The sequence below is a fragment of the Danio aesculapii genome, chromosome 19 (genome assembly GCF_903798145.1).
Source record: "Danio aesculapii chromosome 19, fDanAes4.1, whole genome shotgun sequence".
Taxonomy (NCBI): domain Eukaryota; kingdom Metazoa; phylum Chordata; class Actinopteri; order Cypriniformes; family Danionidae; genus Danio; species Danio aesculapii.
The window spans coordinates 34,007,221-34,034,407 of NC_079453.1; the positions used below are offsets into that span (position 1 = coordinate 34,007,221).

Here is a 27,187-nt window from a genome sequence, read left to right on the forward strand (position 1 = left end):
TCGACACAGCAGAATGAACCGCCAACTTATTTAGCATATGTTTTACGCAGCGGATGCCCTTCCAGATGCAACCCAGTACTGGAAAACACCCATACACGCTCACATTTACACACATACACTACGGACAATTTAGCTTACCCAATTCACCTATATAGCGGATGTCTTTGGACTGTGGGGTAAACCGGAGCACCCGGGGGAAACCCACGCGAACACGGGGAGAACATGCAAACTAGAAATGCTAACTGGCCCAGCCGGGGCTCAATAATAAATTTTTCTCATACTCTTTTATTACAGTGTTATTTGAAAATAGCTGATATAAGATATTGATCTGACTACATGATCTAAAGCAGGGAATGAATAGTTTCTATTGGGCTATATTTTGCAAAGTTATGAAAAATCTGTCATCATTTACTCCAACCAAATTCACTTGTCACAAACCTCTTGAGAGTTTCTTTTTTTATTTAACAGAACACAAATGGAGTTATTTTGAAAAATGTTGAAAATGTGTAACAATTTACTTCCATAGTATTTGTTTTTCCTACTATGGAAGTCAATGTTTACAGGTCTCTAACATTTTTCAAAATAAATGATTTTGTTTTCAACAGAAAAAGAATAGCCATAAAGGTTTATAACCACCTGAGGGTGAGTAAATGGTGAGTAAATTTTCATTTTTGTGTGAATTATCCCTTTTACAGCGTTAAGCCTCATTCACACTATGAGCGACTCTCTGTGGCAAAGCGACAAGCAACCGTTCATTTCAATAAAGAGAAGCCACTTCCAGCGACCTCCGTCTACATGAGCGACAGCCACCATTGGCGATCAGATGGGCATGTCGAGTGGTGTGACAAAGTTGAAAATCCTTTAACTTTATGCAAATGAAGAGCAACTTTCTTGAGCGAGAGCCTATTGGAGCACCAGTAGTGCTCATGTGATCCTCTCTCAGCTCGCTCAGAGGCCAGTTGTATTCGTGCTGTATATACCTACACAGACTTGCGTTTTGCAGCAGGTCATCACCCAGAGCGACAGGCAGCTGCAAAGTCGCTGCTAGTGTGAATGAGGTATTAGTCGGAATGTTTCAAAAATTGTGAACATTGATAGAGTAGTAAACAGTGAATTAACATTCAACTATCATCAGTGATAGCTCAAAAGACTACCGTGATAAATTTTGCATACACTCAATAAAATTATATTTGCGGTTTGTTCAAACTATTTTTTTTAAATTATAATAATGATAATGATAATTTATTTTAAAAATATTTATTTTTTTATGTAAAAAAATATTTTACATATTTTTTTTGTTCAGTCCACTTAAATTTGTAAAAAAATTGTGTTGTCACAACACAAATTGATTGTGTGTAACCCAGAATTGTTTACAGTGTACAACCCCAAATCAGAAAAAGTTGGGACAAACACGAATAAAAAAAGAAAGTAGTGACTTACGAACTTACTTTGACTTGTATTTCATTGCAGACAATATGAACACAAAATATTTTGTCTAGTCAACTTGATTTAATTTGTAAACATACATTCTTTCCTGTCATTCAGACCATACGAAGTTACATCCACAACTGCCTATAAAAAAACGGTACTGTGTCAAAAGAAAGCCCTATGTTAACAGTGTCCAGAAGCGCTGTCAACCTCTCTGGGCTTGGAGGCATCTGGGATGAACCATCACACAGTGGAAATGTGTACTGTGGTCAGATGTTCAGAATCAGTATTTCAGGTTTTTTTGGCCGTGTGCTCCAGACCAAAGAAGAGAAGGATCATCCAGACTGTTACCAGCAACAAGTCCAAAAGACGGGGTCTGTATATGGAGTTGTGTCAGTGCCCTTGGCAAACGTAACTTGCACTTCTGTTATGGCACTATTAATGCTGAAAAACACATCGAGATTTTGGAGCACACTATGCTGCCTTCTTTTCCAGGGACACCCAAGCATTTTTCAACAAGACATTGCAAAACCACATTCTGCACACATTACAATGTCCTGGCTGCGAAGGAAGAGGATACAGGTACTTGACTGGCCTGCCTGCAGTCCAAACCTGTCTCCAATAGAGAATGTGTGGTGCATTTTGAAGTGCAAAATGCGACAACGAAGACCCCATACTGTTGCCAACCTTAAAACTTGTTTGCAGGAAGAATAGGACAAAATTACACCTGAAACACTTCATCACTTGGTGTCTTCACTCCCTAAATGTATTTTAAGTGTTGTGAAAAGGCATTTAAGACATTATAAACTCGTAAATGTTTTACTGTTCCAACTTTTGTTTGAAATATGTTGCAAGAACCATTTTGAAAAATAAAACAATAAAAATCCTGAAGTATTGTATTATATATATGTTTTGTCTGCAATGAAATACAAGTCAAAGTAGAAATCACTACTACAAAATTTAGAAATCACTACTTTCTTTTTTGTGTGTGTTTTCCATATTGTCCCAACATTTTCTGATTTGGGGTTGTAGAAAAATAATAGTTGGGTTTGCTGTTTACCATCAAAAGCACAAAACAGGCTGACTGAAAAACACTGAGTGTCATATCGTTGCCTAATGACTCAGTGATAAGATTCTAAATGATGCCTGGCTTAAGGTGCATAATCTGCGTGACCTCAGAGGAGACTTGTCGTGTCTGTGCACCCCGGGTCCCTGTTATTACATTACTGTCTGATAAAGTCACAGAGAGAGACGGATGCAGCCATTTGAGGCTAGCGGTGCAGCCTGACAGGGATTGGAGATCAACAACGTCAGGGGGGACGCCTGTTGTCCAGGATCAAACTGACAGAGACATCAAATAACCCTGATTTCCGGGAACAAGCATTTCACACATAGGGAGAAGTGTGACTCAACAGTTAAAATGTCACTGGGAGGTGAACAAGTGACCTTTAAAGCACATTTTGGTTCTAATAAAAAGCCACTAAAATTAGGCCATCAATATAACTGTTGGAGGACAAGCACACATCTGGAGGCAGTCGGAGTCTATCAGCTCCCTCCTTCATGAGGCTGAAGTGACGGGTTGGTTTTTTATTCTTTTTTTTTGTTGTTGTTGTTGTTGTTTATTTAAGATTTTGAATACCAGGAGTCTCTTTCAAACAGTAATCCTACCCGACAGGCACACAAAGTCATAAGATGTTATTATTAGGTTAAATATAGGTAGGGATGTCAGGTGACCAAAATTCAATGCCTAGCCAGTGTCTAAGGACAATGTTATTTTGATGTCAATTATGATGTCAAATGACGTTGATATTTGGTAGATTTTAAATTGTGTTGGAAAGTGACCAAAATCCAATGTTGAGCCACTATGCAACTATCTTAACCCAATATCATATTGACGTCAATTACTGACATTTATTTGTAAGGTATGGCAACCAAAATCCAACATCTGATAGATGTCATAGTGGTAACATCCACACAATGTCAAGCTGTAACATTAGTAGATGTTGATATTTGGTTGATTTTAGGTTGCATTGGAAATTGACCAAAATCCAACGTTGGACACTGATGTTTGTCTGATGTTTGGTTCTGAAATCAACTTAATTTTCATTTTCACCCAAAATGCAACGCCATGTTGACATCCTGTCCCTGCTAAGTACACTGTAAAAATTTAAATGGTTACTTTGACTTCCTTTGACTTTGAGTTTTTTTACTGGCGACAATAAATCTTCAGCTTCACCACATAATTACATCAGCATTCACACAAAAAAACAACACAAATACATTTAATATCATCTCATAAATCACATTAAAAACTCAATTAATCCTATTCAAACTTGACACCCAGTTTTTAAAATCCTAATGGCAGTTGGCACAAATGACACTTGATACACATTTTCCTATCTTTTTGATGGCAAAAGTTGAAATTTTATATTTAAGGGATGGGAACTATTTTCAATAATGACATGTTTTTTGGTTTAATTCTCATTATATACATTTCATTAAGTTGTCTTTGTGATTTACCAACAATCGCACTGGCAATTTTAACTTCTCGACAGTTTTTGCTGTTCTTTAACAGGCAACAGTCAGTTCTCAACTCACATTTTCAAGAGTTCACATTAAGCTGATGATTGATTATAAAGTGTGTTTGGCATGCTGTCCCAGCAGAGAGCCCTGAGCTCATAAGATCCTCGAGCATTGGGCTCCCTCCCGTTTTATCGGGAGAGAGGGGAGTCTGAGCTCAGGTAGGTCTCAAGAAGTCCCCCGTTACTTACAGCTGATGACAGGTTATAAATTACTATATAGAGATATACTGCTGGTTAAGAGCTCGACTATAGTGTTAATTTAGATTGATTAATTCACTTATGACAAGTTTTTGGACTGTGGGAGGAAACCGGAGAACCCGGGGGAAACCCACGCGAGCACAAGGAAAACTTGTAAACTATGCACAGAAACGTCAATTGGCCTGTTAAGGATTTGAACCAGTGACAATCTTGCTGTGAGGCAACAGTGCTAATCACTGGGCCACCGTGCCGCCTTATAAAGAGAAAGGTGGTGGAGTAGTGGTGGAAGGGGGGATTCTTCAAGGAGAAAATAACTAAAGTAAGAAACTCTGGTTATATATAGCGAGTCAGGAATCATCTGATTGGTGAATCATGCGTTAGTTAAGGCTGCGACAAAGACTTAGCAGGTTGGGGATCCATTTGCAGCTTAATTAACAGGAAGCAGCAGATTGCGGAGTATGAAAAAGGCAGGCTAATGTCGGGGCAGGCGGCTAACAGTAGTCGGAAATCAGAGAGCAGGCTAATGTCAGGGCTGGCGGCTAACAGACAGAGTACGGAAGGCAGGCTAGGTGTCGAGGCAGGTGGCAAACAATCAGAAGTCGGGAAAATCAAACCAGGATAAACGCTTAGAAATGTTCGCAGAGCAAAACAGGACTTCGCATGCACTGATGGGTGAGGAAAGTATATATAGTGTGTGTGTGAGATGGACATCAGCTGTTGCTGAAATCAGTTCCTCATAAGTGGGCTGATGGGTAATGTAGTTTGTATACATGTCAGTACTCGGGTGAGTGTTCCCTCTGGTGGTACGGAGAGAGTAGCATGAGTGTCTCACTCATAACAAATGCGTGACCAGCTGTGGTCAATCATAAGCATGTGATCGATCCTCTTGAAATTAATTTATAATAAAATTCACTCCAATCAATTTCTTATTTACTGTCTCCAAAATATTTGGACTCACACCAAATTGATGCAACCTCCAAATAAGTTATAATCTCTGCATTGCTTTTTAAAAAATAAATTCTACATTTTAAGCAAAAGTCAATTATAAGTTGCATTACGGGACCTTGATTTCCATTCTACTTCTGATATTTATAAAGCCATGAATCAGAAAATACGAAAAACTGTTAATTTGCATCTGTTTTTTACAGAGTTATCAGTAATTGCCAGAATGACCTTTTCTGTAAATAAACAAATGTGCTGTTGACACTAGCAATGGCATGCAGGGCCAAAATACCAGTAAATGACATTTGATTTCTAAATATTTATAATCAATACAGATTCAACATCCATTCCATGTGACTTGTTTTCTCAATGACAAGCTAAAAACTCTTGAAAGTTCAGAGCTTTCCGACTCGTTATTTTGACTTTATGGCAACATTCATGTGAATTCAACTCATGAATCTAATTTTTCTATCATGAGACATTTCACTAGTATTTTTTACCCAGTCAACCAACTTGTTCACTCACAAGTTCCCAACCTCAGTTTTTTTTATTTCAATATATTTGATAGGTCATACTGCTCAGGAAACACCAACATTCTTCAGCATATTTCAAACTATCTTCTTTTTAAAGGCCTTGAAAGTTACTGTAAACTGCCATTAAAAAAAAAATGCAATAGTAAATGCAGAACCTATAGCAGAGATGATGCAAAAAATAAACCAGGGTCACAAGCGTGAACGTTCAACTAGTTTTTTTGTAACACGCTAGTCAATTAGTCAATTAGTCTGACAAATACCCAGACAGTCAAAAGCAGTATAAACAATACATTTAAAATAGCATTCAAATGAATCTATTAATCAAACATAATAGCCACTTTTAAATTACAAATGCATGACTTTGAACAAATGTATCCAGAATAGGGAGCAGTGTTGGGGAAACTATAAACTTCTCATAAGTATACTTCAAGTAAATTTCAGAACAGTTTTTTCCAACTGCTTATATTTTCAAAACAGACACCTTTTTTTCAAAACTCTAGTCCAAAACTGCACACACAGAATGGAAAATGCCACACACCTCCTTTAAAATGTAACACTGATAAATACATTCCAGACTGAAGTATTTGCACCAAATGGCAAACATGCCTTTGAGTAAATGTTTATAAGGACATCAGTAATCGAATTATTTGTCTTAATCTGAATAAGACAATAATATGATTTAGGCAACATGAGTTGCTTTTTAAAAGTTCCTTACATGTTCCTGTTTTACTTGTTATAGCACATAATTTGATTAAGATCATTGTGTCATCACACTATCCACATTTCCTCTGGAGTTTCATGTAATTTTGTGTGTTTCTTTTTTAATTTGTCGACTTTAACTGCAGTTTGGCACTTTCACTTTCATTCAGGAACATTTCATGCATGCTCCCCAAGACAAAAGAGATATTGGATGCGAGTATGAACTGCTGGAAGAGTGTTGTTTTAATGAAATTTGATATCGCACACCGTACAGGGAAATAAAAAGCTCTGCATTTCACTATGCAGGTCTCTGTGGTCCTTCACTGACTCGGTAGATGCAGAGAATAGTGTCAAACAGCCATGTGTGTGTGGACTATCCTGTGTATGAAATATCCTATCTAAAAATCCTACTTGACGGTAATAGTTTGATTGCAGTGTTTACATGTCTGTACTGCACTTCAATAATGTGACTAAAATCGGCATACTCCACATGTCTTAATCTGATTTCTGTTTAGCTCGATTACGACCTAAATCAGATTAAATTAATCAAAACCGCTGTTTACATGGTAGAGTCTTAATCAGAGTATTGTCATAATCGTATTAAAATCGGATTATTGGTGTCCATGTAAACATATTCACTGTTGTTCTAAATCCATTGCCTGGAGAAGCACCATGCAGGCATAGGGTTGGTGATCATACACTGGCTGAGAAGAATTCCTCTATGGGATTTAGAAAATGTGAATATGGGGGTAAGTACAAAACTACAAATTGTGGATGGGTGGTAAGTTTTGCATCACAACAGTCCAGTGAAAACTAATATCTGCCAGAGAATCTACAGTATAACAGTGACTGGTTAGTGATCAGTTAAGCAATTAGTGTTTGCACATGTGAGATGTGTTTGTGTGTGTGACCTGCTGATTAAGTGTAGCAGTTTGATTGGTTGTGTTTGGAAAAGGAAAGCAGGTAGCTTCCTGTAAGATTTTTGCGTTTTAGGTAGAGAAATGTGTATAGTTTGGCTTATGCAATAAGCAGCAATTGCAATTGTAGCAATGTTGTTGTTTGGTGAATACAGTATGTTCATGTACTTTATAGCAACCCTGATTATATCAGTATTAGTCAGTTAAAAATGATACAAGTGTTTAAGATTGATTACAGCAGTGTGTAAATGAAGCAAACAGATTTCTACTGAATGGGGCGTGTGTGTATGTGTAAATTGTGTGTAGTGTTTTGACAAAATGAGCCTTAATTTCAAAATTGTGCTTAAGCAATCAGAAAAAACTGTAATTGCAGCAAGAAAATTTGATGGTGTGAGAAGCCTACTGCACAGTTAAAGGGGTACTGTGCAATTAACAACCCTGCTGAGCAATTTTAGCCAACCTAAACTGTAGTTGCATGCTTACTGATATGTTGCCTGACTCGATTAGAAATCCCCAAACCCCCTCAAAAAGCTTAGCCAAGCTGAGAAACCAGCTAATTCCAACAAACAAGCTTTGGCTGGTTTTACACCAGATTTTACACCAGAGCAGGAATATACATGATTAAGCCGAGCACATCTACAGTAGTTCTCTCTTTGTGCTCTCACTTTGTGCAGCAACACAAAGATCTCCTCATCAGATCAATGTCTAGACTCCTACAGACCAAGAACAACAACCCAATTTGAGAGTGAATGAGTCCTGACGGATCCATCGAGCTCCACCAAAATGCCTCTGATCAGCTTGAGCCATCAGTTCTGGTTGACGAGCCTGAATAGATGACAGCAAGGAAGAAGGAGCCAAATATCGGTAGAAAGCTTCGCTCCCTTAGCGACGGCCCTACTGAAATGTCTCCATAAGCAAGCATGCAGATCTAATCAATAAGCTCATACACTGCTGGGCATTGATTTCCGTTGCGACTAAAAGCAACAGTTAGACACATTCTTCTACCTGCGTCTAAAAAAAGAACAGCGGTTTCTTTTCTTCTTTTTTTTTCTTTGCCGCAGAGCATCAATGTTGAGTCTCATGGAGGCAGAGAAGAATAAGTTCAATTTGTTAATGCTGACATTTTGGCCACATGCTCAAACATCTGATGTTAGTTCAGAGAATGTTTTATAGCATGCAATTTATTAGCAATTTATTTTCCTGGTGTTGAACGTGGCTTCAGTGGTCGACAGGAGGAATCCATGGCAACAGGATGAAGTTGTCCCTTGGTGTGGGCAATCTATGGTCCATCTTTACAGTATTTATTAAATTAGAAACAGCTTACGACTGTCTCCATAGGAACCAGAGCCCAAGTCGCACCATTAGAGAAATCATGCATGACTTCGCTGGAGCTCCACCACACTTAAACAGGGCTCTTTTTAATAATCAGCACCTTCATGAGTGAACTCTCATTTTTTAAGTGGAAGGGAATGCTTTTTTATTTTTTAATTATGTATTTAATTATGCAGCCAACATCTCTATTACATATATATATATATATATATATATATATATATATATATATATATATATATATATATATATATATATATATATATATATATATATACACATACATACATACATACATACATACATACATACATATATACTTATCTATATATATATATACTTATCTATATATATATATATATATATATATAAGAAATTACATTTTAGATCATTAGGTTTTATATGTTATTATTTTTTAAAGAAGTGGTCCACTGATATCGTATTTTAAACTTTAGTTGATGTATAATGTAGCTGTGTGAACATAAACAACATTTCTAAATGTAATATGCTCAAAGTTTAATGCAAAGAGAGACATTGGCTTTTAAAGAGTTAGCTTAGCAAAGCCTACAGCAAACGACGTTTGGGAACTACAAAAAAATACATCCAGGCTATAGTGAGATCACAAATGCTTCAGGTTGCATGCTTTCAGCACGCACAGCGAAGGGGCGCAGCCAGAGACACTGTAATGTTAATGTAGAGAAAGCTAAAATGCCGTCCAAACGCTGCTATTTTCACAGAGCTTTTTCTGTTTCGGTATTTGGGCTTCCGACTTAGGGCACGACACAAAAGAGAAGTTCTTACAGTTTTATTTTAATTATGTTCCAGAGAATAAAAAGATATACTGTAGCTAGCATTTGACAAAGGAGAACTTCCAGAATCCCTCCCAGTTCAGTGCTGGATTCGGCTAAAAACTCCTCAAAGAAGGAGCAGCTCCAACCATAATAGACAAGACTGTGGATTGTAAGCCTCAACCTGTGAGTATTTTTTTTTTTTGTTAAAATGGATCTATTACATGAACAGTTTCTAGCGTTAACAGTATGTTGTAGCGAGGACGTAAACAAGGATGTAAACAACGGGAAATGCTGTTTGGCACCACTAACAATTTAGCTGCAAATATCTGACATATTTGACATATTTATCAGTCAAACCCCTGTAAACACCCATAATCTTCACCAATGCTGCAGTGTGCGTTCTACATCTCAAATAACAAACTCGCAAAAGATATGTGAACATTTCATATTACTTACACTAGCTTATTCCGAATATAAGCGAAAGACACTTGTCAGATATTATTTTAGAGAGCAGGCATTAGGTTCAGCTGTGTCCTCTTTAGATTTCTGTCTTATTCAGGCTCAAACTGATATGGCTGAGAGTTACACTGACTGACAGTGTATTTACACAGCAAAGGCAAAGCGCTTTTCCTGGTGATGTGGAGCCAATCCACAAATCACAGCACATTATGTTAGCTGACCAATCAGAGGTTCTTGAGGGCGGGCCTTTCAGAAGAACTAGGAAATATGACAGTCATTTTCATGTACACTTCAAGAATTGTATTTTTCCAGAGTGAGTAAAAGGGCTCGCAAAATCACTCTGGACACCTCACACCCAGCACACTTCCAGTTTGAACTGTTACCGGCTGGTTGGCACCACAGCCATACGTGCTAACACTCCCGTTTTTCCCTGGAGTCTCCCGTATTTCACACCCATTTCCCGCCCACCTCCTGTATTGCTCTGTCCCCTGTGCAGGGGCCCCGTGCGAACAACCTGTACTGTCAGATATCAACATCCCATTTTGAAAGTCATGTTAATTTAATTTAACATGTCTGTATTCATTTGTATGCTAGAGCGTAAACTATTAAATTAAAGTAATTTAAAGTAATTCCACCTAAAAGGGACAGTTTCAAGAAAGCAAGTATGGTTAATATATTAAACATTAAGTCTGTAAACTATTAAAAGTGCTGATGATCACCAGTCTTGTGATTGTAAGTGTTGTATTGTTGTCTTTCAGGTTGTATCCCAGCTTTTTTGCGCTTTTTAAATAATTAAATAAAAAAACAAAGCAGCTGCTTGCCATCGTGACAGCAATAAGATCCAATGGAGTCCAGTGGACTGATTTCAATTTGTATAGGTGTACATTTAAAATGGTATATTAACATTAAATGCACTAAAATCAACAGATAATGATTAAGTAGTATATTTCTAAATTTACCGAAGCACAAGATCAATAACTGCAGAAATGATTACTTATGCTATAGCAGAAACGATTACTTATGACTCTTCTTGCACTGATATTTAACATTTGCAACCTTATTGTGAAATACAACTAAACTGTCCAAGTAAGCTTGACTGGGATACATCACTGACACCTTGACGTAACCTTGTGGTCAGGCTGTGGGTGGACGGAGCAGCGGTGGGTGGCTGGATCAGTGTTTTCTGCTCCCCCGTGACCATCAGTACTGCAGTGATTCCCACTCAATCTTGATAAACATGCTGTGCAGACCTTCTGTTTGAATATTGTCAAAATCCTGCTTAACTCTAAGTTTATTTACATGGACAACATTTCAATATTAGCACGATTAAGACTATACTCGCTGATTAATCATTTACTATAAGCATTTATTTTTAATTACCTTATTTCCGGCTCGGTAGTCATAATTGAAGTAAACACATACTGCATTTAACAGCTAAGAAAAAAAGGAAAAGTTTTGATTATTTGACTAAGTTTAGGCTTTTTGGTCATGACAACTTAAAGACGACTCTCATAGAATGAATAGATTGAAGTCACATGAATTGCTCAGGTGTGATATTTTTTCACAGATTTTAACAGTGTACAACTCTTAATGGTTCTGTGGGTTTCGTCTATAAAACTGATGTTTATTTTGTATTTTCTATTGGATTCGAGTCAGGTGATTGGCTGGGCCATTCTACAGCTTGATTTTCTTTCACTGAAAGCATTTGAGTTTCCTTGGCTGCGTTTTGGATCCTTGTCTTGCAGAAATGTCCACCCTGGTTTCATCTTCATTGTTCTGCTAATGTAGATGTTGGACTGAAGCAGCTAATTTACAATGATGAAGGGCAGAGGGTTGCTAAGGAACTATTGAAAGATTTCAGCTGCTGTCTGGGCTTTCACTGCCGTTTTACAGCTCCCTTTCTTCATGTGTTTGATACTTTTTCCTGTGTCATTTCAATTTATTACACATAACTTTATTTGTAAACTAATTAGATTTGGGGCATCACAGTGGCACAGTGGGTAGCACGATCACCTCACAGCAAGAAGGTCACTGTTTCGAGCCTGTGTTCGCGTGGGTTTCCTCTGGGTGCTCCGGTTTCCCCCACAAGTCCAATGACATGCACTATAGGTGAATTGGGTAAGCTAAATTGCCCGTAGTGTATGCGTGTGTGAATAAGTGTGTATGTGTTAAAAGAAAATTAATTAATGAATAACTATTTGTTTTCTTTTCATATATAGATTTCTTTGGTTGTTATCAAATTATCTCGTGAAATTTTCAAGTCAACAGCACCATTAGAAATATGTTTTCTGAGAAAAATAGTGTTATGTTGAGTACTTATTTCGCCCACTGTATCATATTAAGACCTTTGGAGTATTTCTATTTTACTTACAATTTCAAAGTGCACTATAGACATCTTTACAGCTTCATCACACTTTTACCATTGGATTTTTCATAGCATTTTCCAAATGTCACTGTTTATGGTAACATAATTAAGATTAACTAGTGAACATCAGATGCCATTGCATAGGGATAATGAACAGGAGAGTATATTCTAAAAGAAACTTATATAAACGCCTTAATGGTACACTCCACTTTTTTTGAAAACAGCCTCATTATACAACTCTCCTAGAGTTAAACTGTTGAGTTTTATGATTTTAGTATCCATTCAGCTGATCTCTGGGTCTTGCAGAGGCACTTTTAGCTTAGCTTAGCATAGACTATTAGCATTGCGCTCAAAAATTACCTTCAAGAGTTAGATATTGCTTGATTATGTTAGCAGGTTTGGCATCCTGTTTCAGAAGAGAACCCTAAGCTCAGAGATAATTGAGAAACGTGCTGAACAGTGCTCAAATTTTAGCGGGAAATTAATGTTGTTTAAATTTCAGTATTGATTGGTACCGAATTCCAGTATCGTGACAACTCTAATCTGAATACATTGAAATTTTCAGGTGCTGCCTAATATCATCAGATACAGTACACTATTTAAAAATAAAATAACAAGTTGACTCAACTTGGGCGACGCAGCGGTGCAGTAGGTAGTGCTGTCGCCTCACAGCAAGAAGGTCGCTGGTTCAAGCATCGGCTAGGTCAGTTGGCATTTCTGTGTTGAGTTTGCATGTTCTCCCTGCGTTCGCGTTTCCTCCGGGTGATCCGGTTTCCCTCACAGTCCAAAGACATGCGGTACAGGTGAATTGGGCAGGCTAAATTGTCCATAGTGTATGCTTGTGTGAATAAGTGTGTATGTGTTTCCCAGTGATGGGTTGCAGCTGGAAGGGCATCCGCTGCATAAAACAAATGCTGGATAAGTTGGCGGTTCAATCCGCTGTGGCGACCCCAGATTAATAAAGGGACTAAGCCGAAAAGAAAATGAATGAATGAATGAATGAATGACTCAACTTAAAATCTTAAGGCAACTTGCTTGTTTTGAGTTGACTCAACTTTAAACCAAACTACTGTAGTTGCCTCGATTTAAGTTTAGTCAACACAAACGCAAGTACGGCAAGTTGCCTTACAATTTTAAGTTGAGTAAATGATTTTTACTTTACAGTGTAGCAAGTTTAAACCTTCTGTCTGGCTCGGTATGCAATGTAACTACAAGAGAGTCAAGCTGTAAATAGGAAAATTATCCAAACTCATTAGCAACTGTGGAGGAGTTGTTAAATGAGCTTATTTTCAAAAAAGGAGTGTTCCTTTAAATGTGCACTGAGCAAATTTTCCCTAATGATGTTGATATTTGAAAGCACTAAAACAAACACGCCCCAATTACCCAACAAGACCTCAATCCTTTTTAAACCCTCTGCGATCATTACTAGACACAAACCCTTACAAAAGCATTCAAAGTGCACCTTCAGTCATAATATTGTAAATAATTCAATTCCTGATGTCCATGTAAACATACCGACTGTCCTCAACTGTTAGTTTCTCTGTAGTGAGAGTGAAAAAAAACGTAACACACGATGAAATTCTCTAATTGTGAAGAGCTCTCCTCGTCTGTTCGTGTCTGATGAGGCAAAAGGAGTTAACTGAGCCCATCAGCAACATCTCCAGATGTTACGCTCAGCGGCGGCTTGATTGAGTGCCCCGGGATTACGTGCATCCACGTTGGCATTGAATCCCTTAATTTGCATCTGCCATGGACCACGGATGCTTAGAGATGAATTTCTTTGTCTTGAAAACCACAATGATGGTTATGAGGGACAATACTGGGCAATTTATACAGATTCAAAAGGGGGCCGTTATGACTTCAGTATTTTCATAATGAATACAATATCTTTAAATGTATTGTTGCCAGTATACTGTACATCTACTGTAGGTTTTGTTATGAATTTGCTGTCTGTACACATATACATGTACTTTCATAGACAAAAAGAGCAATTCTGTCATCGTTTTACCCTTGTACACTGTTCAAATGTACTACCTTTTTCTTATGTTTAAGATGAAAACATCCACTGAATAAAACTGCTGTAAAAATGCATCAGATAAATATTTTTTTCAATTTGTTCCACATAAATCTGTTAATCAACCTCAATCCTAACATTGGCTTTGATGCATTGTTAGATTTTATTTTTTTTTCTCCCTAATTTACTGTTGGTGGCTGTTTTTGCCTCATTGACTTCCATTATAACCACATTTGATGGTGCATAAATACAGTCTTTGTTTTTATATACTTCATGTATTTCTGAGAGCTGAGATGCATAATTTGATTATCTTAGAAACATCAAGGTAAGTGCGCAAAGGTCATTCTCTCACACACACATACACACACTTTAATTTGCTGTTATATATATATATATATATATATATATATATATATATATATATATATATATATATATATATATATATATATATATATATATATATATATATATATATATATAATCCAGAAACTAAGCTTTTTTTTGCACAGGCCTATTAACCTCTTATCAACAGAGAAAATCACCAACAATCAAAAATGCATGATTATATGTTGTCATGGTTTTGTAATAAGAAAATGTGGTTAAAATGATTGTCAATGGGGCAAATAAATCAAAAACAATGTATCAAAGAGAGTGTTGTTTCACATGTCCAAGACATTGATAAAAGGTTTTTTAAAAATACAGTCCACAATTACTTTTCATATTGAAAATACGTCATTTTGTGTGTGTTTTTTTTCACCAAAATCAGTGACATAATTTATGAATTTGGCAATTAAAGAGTTAAAATCCTGTAACTATCTAAACGTTTTAGTAGTTTTGATCAGGACTGAGGTTGATTAACAGATTTATGCAAAGAAACAAGAATATTAATCTGATGCATTTTTACAGCAGTTTATTCAGTGGATGTTTTCATCCCTAACATAACAAAAGGGTAGTTAATTTGCCTAGAGTATTGTTGAGATTTTCTAAAAATCCAAACCATTTTCTCAAAATATGTTTCAAATAAAGATTTGTCACCAAAAATCATTCCATTTGCTGAAACACAGAAAAGGTTATGGCCAAATTAAGACTTAAAATCACCCCAGAGTGAATGAAAACATCCCCAACAGTACATAAGAGTTAAATTCTTTACTTATTTTAAACCAGTCTGACCTTTTTTCTTAACAATAAAGAAGATATTTTGAAGAATGTTGGAAACCAACCATTGACACCCATAGTAGGAAAAACAAATACTATGGAAATCAACAGTTACAGGTTTCCCACATTCTTCAAAATATCTTCATTTTTGTTCAACAGAATCAAAAATACTGAAAATAATTTGGAAGTCAAGGGATAGAATATGTTGACAGATTTTTTTTCTTTTGGAGCGAACAATCCCTAAAGAATTCTGTTTATTGGTCCAACATTGCATTAAATTTAGATTTGAATGTTGGCTAACGTTGAGAACACTGAACAACATTCCTTGTACACTTTTTGTCTGGCATATGTCCACGTGGAGAAAACCATAAGGAATAGGGCGAAAACAACAGCAAATTCCCTTTAAAGCTCAATTGTGTGGTCAGTGGATTATAATGATGATTAACTCCCCAGGTCCAGACCCCGTCCAATCTCACACATTTTCCCTAATGAATTCCCACAGCTGCTGATAGAGACTAATTATTGTTATTAGTTCAAAGTCTGGCAATTACCTCACTATTACCTCATTGCCACAAAGGCCAATTCATTGGCTAGCAGCAGAGGGCCATGAGGCTATCGATTTCAGGCCGGATATTAAACATTAGGTGCATGCACAACCTATCTGATGAGAAGATGTTTTTCCTCCTGAGGAATATATTTGCTAAAGAATTGGACTGAATAAATATAGACACATCAGCAGTGGAGACCACAAGATTAGCTGAAGCGAGGAGGGGACGACCTTGCATTGTGGCAGCAGATCATACGAGTTCGCAGCACTTCTCTCCATCAGTCAGCGCCAGGTTTAGATATGGCTTCAGCTCACCAGCTCGTAAAAAATCGGTCATAATCTTCCACCCATCATATCGCAGCTGGTTCAACGTAACACTACAGGATGTAATGGTGCAAGCACAGCACACACAGACTGCCAAAACACACTAGCATCTTGTTGTGACTAAAAAAGGCTATTATCCTTGCATTGTGCGTTTTTTTTTTTTTTTTTTAACAGTAGCTCTAATTAGCCAAGCCTGGCAAATGTCATAACAGAGCAGCTGTCTAAAGTATCCTGTTTGTTTGGATTTGTGTGCATGTTGACCCAAGGTTGTTCTAAAAAAAATTCTGCACTCATTATTTGAACACAAAATGCAACTTTTATGTGGCACTGACAAAACTGGCTTATCAAAAACCACAAATTTGCCCCTCGACTCATCATGTGAGACCTTATCAAGCCAGTGCACAATGAACCAACTTCAGGAAGGAAGTGAAAGTGTAATGAATTTCTCTTCCTCAGTGCATAACAAAACAGTTTTCCACAAGCAGCCAAACTAGTTTTAGTACCACAATCAATTTACAGGCTAAATTTAATTTCTGTGAGTATTATTACACATAATTTGAGGGCAAAGTTTTTATAATGTACCCTTGTTTATTTAAAAGTCCCACGATTATGCTTTATCTGACGTTGCCTTTCATATGTGTTTGTGAATAAAGGATGGGCGGTGTATATTTTAAATAAATGATATGGTACAAGGCAATGCTGTTTTGTATTGACATACAATAGTATGAATTCATCTGAAAAATAACACAGAGTGTATGAAGCCAGATCAGTCTCAAAAATAATACAATTAAAAACTAAAATGTATTAACAGAACAATTCACATTTACAAAATCCAATTTGTACATCTGTAAACACACAAATCATGAATTCAGAAGTGAAAATCATAAATATTTTCATTCAATCATTTTCTTTTCTGCTTAGTCCCTAACCTGGGGTCGCCACAGCGGAATGAACCACCAACTTATCCAGCATATGTTTTACACAGCGGATGCCCTTCCAGTTGAAACCCATCTCTGGGAAACTTCCATACACACTCACACACTACGGAAAATTTTGCCTACCCAATTCACCTCCACCGCATGTCTTTGGACTGTGGGGGAAACCCACGCGAACGCAGGGAGAATATGCAAACTCCACACAGAAACGCCAACTGACCCAGCCGAGGCTCCACCCAGCGGCCTTCTTGCTGTGAGGCGACAGCACTACCCACTGCGCCGCCTCATAAATATTTTCACCAAATTAATTAGATTTGTGTATTTTTATTTTTTAAAAATTTTCGAATGGGATTTGCATATTATTTAATTGTTTCTTGAATTTACAAATTGTGTTTGCATGTTTTTTAATCGCTTTTTGAATTTACAAATTGTGTTTGCATATTTTTGAATCGTGTTTTGAATTTAAGAATTGGGTTTGCATGTTTTTTAATTGTTTTTTAATTTACGAATTGGACTTGCATATTTTTAATAATTTTTTGAATTTATGAATTGGATTTGTGTATTTTCGAATCAGTTCTTTATTTTATTTACGAATTGGATTTGTGTATTTTTTTATCATTTATTATATCACGAATTAGATTTGTGTATTTTTTAATATTATTTTTAATTTACAAATTGAATCTGCGTGTTTTGAACTTATGAATTGGATCTTGTGAATGTGAATTGTGTTGTGGATGGAGGAATTTTATTTTGTAAATGTATTATTTTTGAGACTGATCTGGCTCCATAAGAGTGAGCTGCTGCAGGAAAATGCACAATCCAATTTGTCCTAAAGCCATGCTTTATTTAAGGGCTTTAAACAACTGTTAAGATATCGTTACTTACATTATTTGAAGCGGCAGAAGAGACACGTGTGCTGCTGACAAACTGTTTTAGATGTGGTGTTTTCCTCAGTGTATAATTTACATTTCACTGAAACAAACTCCATCTGTATGTGTGAGGAGTTCATGGAAATATTGTCCGTTTCGCTGATGACACTTCGTCATGTCGGTTCCGCTTAAATTTAGTAACTTAAGTGACCCACTGCCACGCGCATGCGCGCCGAACAGTCGGAACGTAATTCCCACCTACTTTCACAGAGCGGCCTCCAGTCTCATTCATAAACTCTGATTTCTATCACAAGAACAAATATTTTTGTTGGGCAATAAACGTACCATATTTCGAACCAGCAATATTTACACGATAGTAGCAACTATAGTAAAAAAGAGTTTCATGATCTTAACTTCTAAAAGCATTAGACCTATTGTTTGTTGTTGTTTTTTTTTGTTTGTTTGTTTGTTTTGTTTTGTTGTTGTTGTTTTTTTAGGGGGTGGGGGGTTATTTTATATTGTATTGTTTGTTTTGCTTATATAGCTTACTGTGCTGTTACAATGTTAGAATGCAAGGTTATAAAAAATACCATTAATTCATACTTTTTTTTTTTTGGCTTAGTCCCTTTATCAATCTGGGATCACCACAGTGGAATAAACCGCCAACTTATCCAGCATATTTTTTACACAGCAGATGCCCTTCCAGATGCAACCCATCCCTGGGAAACACCCATACACTCTCATTTACACACATACACTACGAACAGTTTAGCTTACACAGGGAGAACATGCAAACTCCACACACAAATGCCATCTGACCCAGCTGAAGTTTGAACCAGCGACCAGATTGCACTGCACCAGGTCTGCATCCAGACCCTCACAGAAATGTTGCTATGTGGGAAGGGTTTGGTCATATTATCATTGTTTTTGCAGAAGATGATTTAAATTCCATTTGATACGAATAAACCAACAGCAAATAGGCTATTAAAATCACTAAATGTGTGCTATGGAAGGGTTGAAATTATACTCTACCAATAATACATGCAGTAGGTAGTCGACCACAGCAAATCATGGCAGATTAGGTCATTTGTCCAATCAGAGCAGAGTAGATGCTCTGAAAGGCAGGGTAAAGAGGCATTGGGTCCTTGAACAAACCATTTCAGACACAGGAAAGAGGCGAGCTGCAGTATATGTGAAAAATAAGTTATTTCGTTTGTGGGGGGAAAAAACAGCTTACGGTTGGCCGGGTTTTGCTGATTGACCAGTCGGTTTGTTTCCATTTCCAGGATGTTAGCCATTTCCACCCTGGCTGGTCAGGCCTCGGTAAAGCAGGTTTTAGCTGGTCATCTCTCAGCCTGACCAGCTAGGACCAGGCTGGAAATGGCCAAAAACCATCTAAAACCAGGCTAATTGACCAGCTAAAACCAGCGTAGGCTTAGATGCTTTTTTTCAGCAGGGTTGACCTCAAATAATCAATTATAAGCCTTAAATTTGTCTGAAGAATGGAGAATATTACAACAGCCATTAGCCTTCCATTTAAACATTCAGGTTCATTTTGCACTCGAAATTAAGGTGTTGTTTAAAATGCACCCTGTCTGGTTTTCCTAATCAGTAATCAAATGGCTATTTCATTGAAAGCTTATTTAGCTGAAGACTTTCATTTGCTTATTTAAAAAGAGCTTGAGACCAGTGTATTAATAAAGTGAGGCAGATGGCAGTAGTCCCTCCCCAGCACTTCTGCAAAGTAATAAAACGGAAACCATCTCTGATCAATCACTACATGGGGTGGACAACGATGGCCTCATTACCACAATGGCGCCTCAGAGGCACAGTTGCTTGATAGCCCTCTAGTTTATCTGCGCCTGCAGTTTGGCGAGCCTTCTGGGTAATTGGCACCAGCAGCAACAATCAACAGAGAGAGCATTCATTTATACTTTTTTTGTTTCAAAACCTCACTGAGCTTCAAAAAATGCTTGGATATCCCTACTGAAAAAAAAACACCTTAAACCAGCCTAGGCTGGAAATGGCCAAAACCCCTCTAAAACCAGGCTGGTCAATCAGCTAAAACCAGACAGCTAGTCAACCAGCCTAGGCTGGTTTAAGCTGGATTTTTCAGCAGAGATGCTAACAAATTTTGGACCTTTTTCTTACATTGAAATCTCCATGAAATCTGATTTGTTCTTTAGAACAGCAGAATGCCTTAAATTGCTTTGTATACATTGATTAGCATTTTTGTATTTTCTTAGGACTGTACCTGCATTATTGATGTTTTGAGGCTTTTACATAGGGTTTTTAGAGCTTCTTCGATTATTGAAGCATAACGCATTGCCGCCACCTAATGGAAGGCTGAAGAGGTGCATGCCGGGATTCCATATTAAACTACGCTCTGAATTATTGTTTTATAGTTCCTTATTTTCACTGAACCATGAGCAGCTGAAGGACTGTTATGTAATTTGTGTTTTGTTTATACAGCGTTTGCAAGTGAAATATGCTGACGATGAAACGAATAAGACTTTTTTGTGAAACGTTGCACATGCGAGAAAGTTCTGTGTCCTCATAAAATTCTGCATTCCTCGAAGTTTTACCTTTTGTTGAAGGTAGATTTTCATATTAGGCTCCAAATACAGACAAAATTGGACGAATTCATTCAGATGGAACAGAATGTCCTGTAAGTGAATGAGTTCAAGAAAGAATTGTGTTCTCCACGTTTTCCGTCACTGGCAGTTAGCATTAGCACAATGAATGCTGAACTGATTTAGCTTCTTTACTTTTCATAGCTATTATTGACTTTATTATCCTATTTTACGCTTTCGTAAGGAGAATGATTATTCAATAGGCCTATTGGAAATGCCTTTCATGGTGTTATTTGCTAGCCATCTCTTTATCTCTATTACCTGATAATTTAAATGTTATTAGGTAATTTTCCTACCATTTTAAAATTGCGTTGACCTATTAACTAGACTGTTTTTATTATGGTGACTACAAATAGGAGTACAAAAACTAAAGTAAATTGGACCTTCTTTTGACAGTCATCTTGATGTCAAAAAGTGACCTATTCTGTGTCATTAAACCTCAAATCACATACTATAAATGTATAATTCACATGGACTGCAATATTTATAATTTATGATGATTTAAATGACTTAATTTATTCACTTTAATGACATACGATATATAAGTTATGAAAGTAAAACCACCCCGTATGTTTTTTATTTATGTATTTTTAAGATATGATAGATATTGTTGTAAATAATGTTTTGTTGTTGAGTTCAATTGTTACAGCACTGTACAAACGGTTATGGAGGAGGCAGCTTATCTTTCACATTTCTGTAGATTTACTGAAGAGAGGTAGATTAATTTAAAGAGGCAGACTAAACACTTGTGTCAACACAATTTGTTTCGGTAATGTTTATATAAGGACAGACAATACAAAATAGGATGACAAGGAAAAGAAACCAAGACAGGGAACAGGAAACACACAAATAAACTATAAAGCTATTACTTTACTATCCTGAAGGATAATGGTAATATCTATTATTTGGATTGTGCAAAACAATGAGGAATTTTATCTACATTGCAAATGTATCTGGAGGAAAAGAGTGGCAAGTAATTTAGATCAGAATTGAGATATTAAATAGACTAAAGCAACGGCATTTTATTTACACATGTAGATATATTTGGCCACTTCTTTTTCATTTGCATTGGTTTCACTTACATTCATTTCCTTAGAAATGCTGTGTTATTCCAATAATGTGGAATTTATAGGAAATTCTATATTCATTTGTCTGTAGTGAGAATAAAATAAACATGTCGGCCAATAGTTTTATTCATAAAATAGATCAGACCTTGGTAACTTTTTTGACAAATTTTCTGGTTACAGTTTTTCTCAGTGGCTTTGGTGCATTTCTCACAACACTATTTACATTTGCGCAACATTTAATGCATTTCTCAAAATTAGTCATTTGTGCACATCATAGTAGCAGTTTCTCATTCCTTCCAACAAATTGCAAATGCTTTTGGACATGCATCAATGCATCAATTCATACAACTCTCTGCTGTTTTATAACATTAGCATTTGCTTATGTCATGTCAGTCAAAATTAACTAAACTTGTGAATGCTGAATATTCATTCCATATAAAACTAATAGTCCTCATTTTATTACCCGAGTCATTACATACAAAAATGTTGAACTAGTTGTCAAAATTTGTCAAGCAAACTTTATAAAAAAATTATTAATTTTTTGTTTTGCTGAAAATGTCTTCTAAATTGAACAATTTCATGAATGATTTACAGACCTGTGTATGTTGTAGCTTCAGTTCCAATATACTGCAATATTGTTTACAGTTGTGCACAGCTCTACCCAAAGGAAGTTTATGTTTGTTGTAAAAAGGGTGTGTTTATTCTTTTGCACAATGTTGTGAATAAATTAGAATTGCAAAGAGCAGTAAAAATATGAAACATACATATTCGGTGTCTTGTACTCAGATACTTCACTAAATGCAGTGATGTCTAACTTTACTGTAGTTTTCAAATGCCTGTTCAAATAGTATATAGTGCTGTCTTGAGCATTTTCAGGAAGTGTCACCAAAATCTGACGTTTTTGCATTGGAAAAAATGTACAGAGTAAACGGTCATAATGAAAACATGACAAAGCTGTTTGACTATAATGATCATAAACAATGGTGTCAAGACTTTTCATCTTGATGACACTGACACTTTCATTGATATAAATACTTGTTTTTGATGAAAGAGCTATCAATTTTGAGCAAGTGAAGCGCTATTGCAGGTTATCAACTAGGTTTTGCAGTTTGTACTAATTGTTTTGAGAAATACAATAACTGTTGTGCAAATGTAAATAGTGTTGTGAGACATGCACCAAAGCAACTGAGAAAAACTGTAATATAGAAAAAAAATAAATCAATTATAATTGATACATTATTTTCAACAATTGTTATTTTCTGTAAATACAAGAATAAAATATTACAATGTTTTCTATTTGAATATATAGTAAAATATCATTTATTAACTGTCAAAACTGAATTTTCAATGTCATTACTCCAAATTTCAGTGTCAGAAAACATTTTAATTGGTTAATTTGCTAAGCATTTGTATATTATCATTGTAAAAAGAGATTAGCTGACTTTACTCTAAAAAGCGAGTAAACCTATTCACTTGAAATAAAGCGATGTGCATGATGAAAAAAATAAGTAAACTTAGTTCCAAGTTACAGCATGTTTAGTCAGTTTTTAAAATAAAGTTTTATAAAAACTTGCCACTTTTAGGGCAACAGGTTTACTCACTTTTTAACAGCGAAACCATAAGTTTTGATGCTTTATATTGAAATATATTATATATATTTTTGGATACATGATGCAGTTTTACTAGGATACTTTTAAAAAGAAATAATTAAAAAAATGCATTTATTTGAAATACTGATCCTTTTTCCCTTTTTAATTGTCTTTGACCAATGAATCCCCCCCCAACCCCACCCACCCAAAAAGAAAATACTGACCCCAAACTTTTGAAAGACATTCTATATTGAATGCAGATGAGAAAAACATAAACGTACAAGTAACACTTTAAAAATGAAAATATACTTTCTAAATATATCTATAGATTCTCAATACATTTTATCTTCTGAAACGTAAAAATATTATGGCTTCCTTTAAGTATCGCACTTTACATTACAGGCTCTATCCATCATACACAACCACATACATTACATGAAATAACTCTGTAGTTTTGCTCACACACACCATCAGTAAATGAAACACAGTCTATAGCTGAATAGCTGTGCGCATTCAGTTTAAACAGTAAAACAACCCCAAATCAGAAAAAGTTGGGACAGTATGGAAAACGCAAATAAAAAAAGAAAGAAGAGAGTTCTAAATGTACTTGTATTTGACTTGTATTTCATTGCAGACAATACAACAAACATTATTTAATGTGTTCCTCGTGATTTTCTTTTAAATAAACACATATTCCAATTTTGGTTCTTGCAACACATTTCAAAAACAGTTAAACCGGTAAAGCATTTTCCTTTTTGTAATGTTGCCATTCTATTTCACAGCACTTAAAAAATGTTTAGGGACTGAAGACACCAATCGATGAAGTGTTTCAGGTGTAATTTCGTCCCATTCTTCCTGCAAACATGTTTTAAGGTGGGCAGCAGTACAAGGTCTTCATTGTTGCATTTTATGCTTCAAACTGCGCCACACATTCTCTATTGGAGACAGGACGGGACTGCAGGCAGGCCAGTCAAGTACCTATATCCTATTCTTCCACATCCACCGACTTGTAATGTGTGCAGAATGTGGTTTGGCATTGTCTTGTTGAAATATGCATGGGTGTCCCTGGAAAAGAAGGGAGCATATTGTGCTCCAAAATCTCTGTATTTTTCAGCATAAATTGTGCCATCACAGAATTCCAAGTTACATTTGCCAAGGGCACTGACAACCCTATACCATGACAGACCCTGGCTTTTGAACTTGTTGGTGGTAACAGTCTGAATGATCGTTTTCTTGTTTGGTCCGTTGCACACAGCATCCATTTCTCCCCCCCAAAAAACTGAAATATTGATTCATCTGACCACAGTACATGTTTCCTCTGTCTGATGGTCCATCCCAGATGTCTCCAAGCCCAGAGAAGTTGACGATGCTTCTGGACACTGTTAACATAGGGTTTCCTTTTGGTTCATTATGATTTTCACTGGCATTTGTGGATGTAACTACGTATTGTGTTATTCGGCAAAGGTTTGCCAACGTAGACTTGAGCCCATGTGGTGATATCGCTTATTGATGAATGAGGATTCTTGATGCAGAGTCGCCTAAGGGATCGAAGATCATGGTTGTTCAGCTTAGGTTTGCGTCCTTGTCCTTTACGCACTGAAATTCCTCCAGATTCCTTGAGCGTTTAATGATGTTATGCACTGTTGAAGGTGAAATATCCAAATGTCTTCCTATCTTTCTTTGAGGAATATTGCTTTTAAACATTTCAATAATTTTATCATGTATTTGTTGGAAATCTGGTGATCCTCGGCCCATCTTTGCTCCTAAAAGGACTAGACATTTATTGGATGCTGCTTTTGTACCAAATCATAATTACAATCACCTGTTGACATCACCTGTTTCAAATCACATCATTATTTAACCAGATTACTAGCCCTAAATTACACCGGTCAACTTTTTTAGAATGTGTTGCGGGTTGTAGGATGCATATTTACAAGTTAAATGAAGTTGACCAGACAAAGCATGAAATATTTTGTGTTCATATTGTCTTCAATGAAATACAAGTCAAAGTAAATTTAGAAATCACTAGTTTCTTTTTTATTTGTGTTTTCCATAATGTCATAACTTTTTCTGATTTGAGGTTGTATTTCCAAGAAATATTACCGAAAATTGTATGCCAATATGAAAATGACCATTCATCGCAGTGCTTCACCAGAGGCACGTTGGTCATTCATAATGCATATTTCAAGAGTCACATTGGGTTGACCCAAATAAAAAAAATACTATAGTAATTAAGGTCTCACTTTATATTAGGTGGCCTTCACTAATATTCACTTGAATTAATCATTTATTACAATGTGCTTCTATGTATAAATACTTGCTTTTACATTGTACTTATGATCAATTAAATACATGCATGTAATTACATCTGTAATTCATTTTATGCAATTACATCATTAATTACACTATTGACCATTCCTTACACACTTAAACCTACCCATACGACCAAACGTGTCTCCAACCCTACACATATCCCACCTCAACTGTTCTGAAATACATTATGAACACAGTAAGTACATTGTATTTATTTATTTTTTTTGATCCAAGTACATAGTAGGCCACCTAATATATAGTGGGATCGTAATTAATAGTAAATTCTATAGTTTTTGAACCATACTATAGTACAGTATTTAAAATAATATGTTGTGGTAATTCTATAGTTGCTATAATAACAAAACATATAATAATATAAACAAATCACTTAATACTGTAGGTTTGTACAACTATAGAATACATTATAATACAATACACTACAGTATACGGTAGTAAAAACAAATATATACTACAGTATTTAATACAGTTCCATCAGTTCACCATAGTTAATACTACATCATGCTGTAGCATTCACAAAGTGTTGTAAATACATTAATATATACAGTTTAAATAACGTTACTATAGTATGGTTCAAAAATGCTACTATAAATTACTATAGTAATCTTTCAGTTACATCTTAGATGTGGCCTTGTTTAGGTAATATGAAAAAAAGGCGAAGAGAATACACTGCGATCCTGATCCAAACCGAGTTTACGAAATAAAAATAAATTAAAAAGTCTGATTTGAATGTCTTTATTTGCTATTTTGCTGTATTGCTGCTTTTTTTATGTGGGTATTTCTGTGCAATCCCATAGGGCACGTGGGCAGCGATGGCACCCATTTCCACGGCTCCCTCCACATGGAACATCTGGTCATCAAAGTATATGTGGGGCCGGATTTTCTCCAGCATGGGGCCTTTTGGAGCCCCGGCTAGGAAAAGAGCCTCGTCTGTTTCGAGTCCCCAGGCACGGAGAGTCTTTAAGGCGCGGATGCCTGAACTGGCTGCGCTTCGGGCCGTCACAAGGTAGGTGCGGATGGGACAGTCCAAACGATGGCCTTTAGCATAGAATTTCTTCTGAAGCTTCCCGAGCACTTCCAGAAAACCCTTCAGTGGCCCCTGTGAGGTGGACAGAGACGTAAAAGTGTAGCTTATTAAATGTTATTTAAAAAGTTCTGTCATGAAACTCTAGATGGCGCACACTGATGTGGTTCACCTAAAAATGTAAATTCTGTCATCATTCTGTAAGTTTCTGTTGTTACTATTAAACACAAAATATGTTCTGTATAATGTTGAAAGCATCTAACTTCCATAGCATTAATTATTTATTTATTTATTTATTTATTTTGCTATTTGGTAGCTGTTACATTTTTAAGGCCAAATTCTCCCAAAGCTACTAAAATATTTTCATTGTCTATACCCAGTACTATGTCAATCTTTAAAAAGTTGTCATGATATAACTATATATTTTTTGCAACGGAGCACTCTGAAAGG

The 27,187-nt window shown here is 36.2% G+C and overlaps 1 protein-coding gene across 2 annotated transcripts in view; it reads right to left on the reverse strand.

The window, feature by feature from the left end:
* Positions 1 to 23,613: 23,613 nt before the first annotated feature.
* nt5c1aa (5'-nucleotidase, cytosolic IAa) overlaps positions 23,614 to 27,187 on the reverse strand; it is a 36,608-nt gene continuing 33,034 nt past the window's right edge. For both annotated transcript variants that reach the window (XM_056480170.1, XM_056480169.1), the window contains exon 7: positions 23,614 to 26,812. In XM_056480170.1, the coding sequence (XP_056336145.1) occupies positions 26,456 to 26,812 (357 nt within the window). In that variant the 3' untranslated portion in view covers positions 23,614 to 26,455. The remainder of the gene's footprint in view (positions 26,813 to 27,187) is intronic.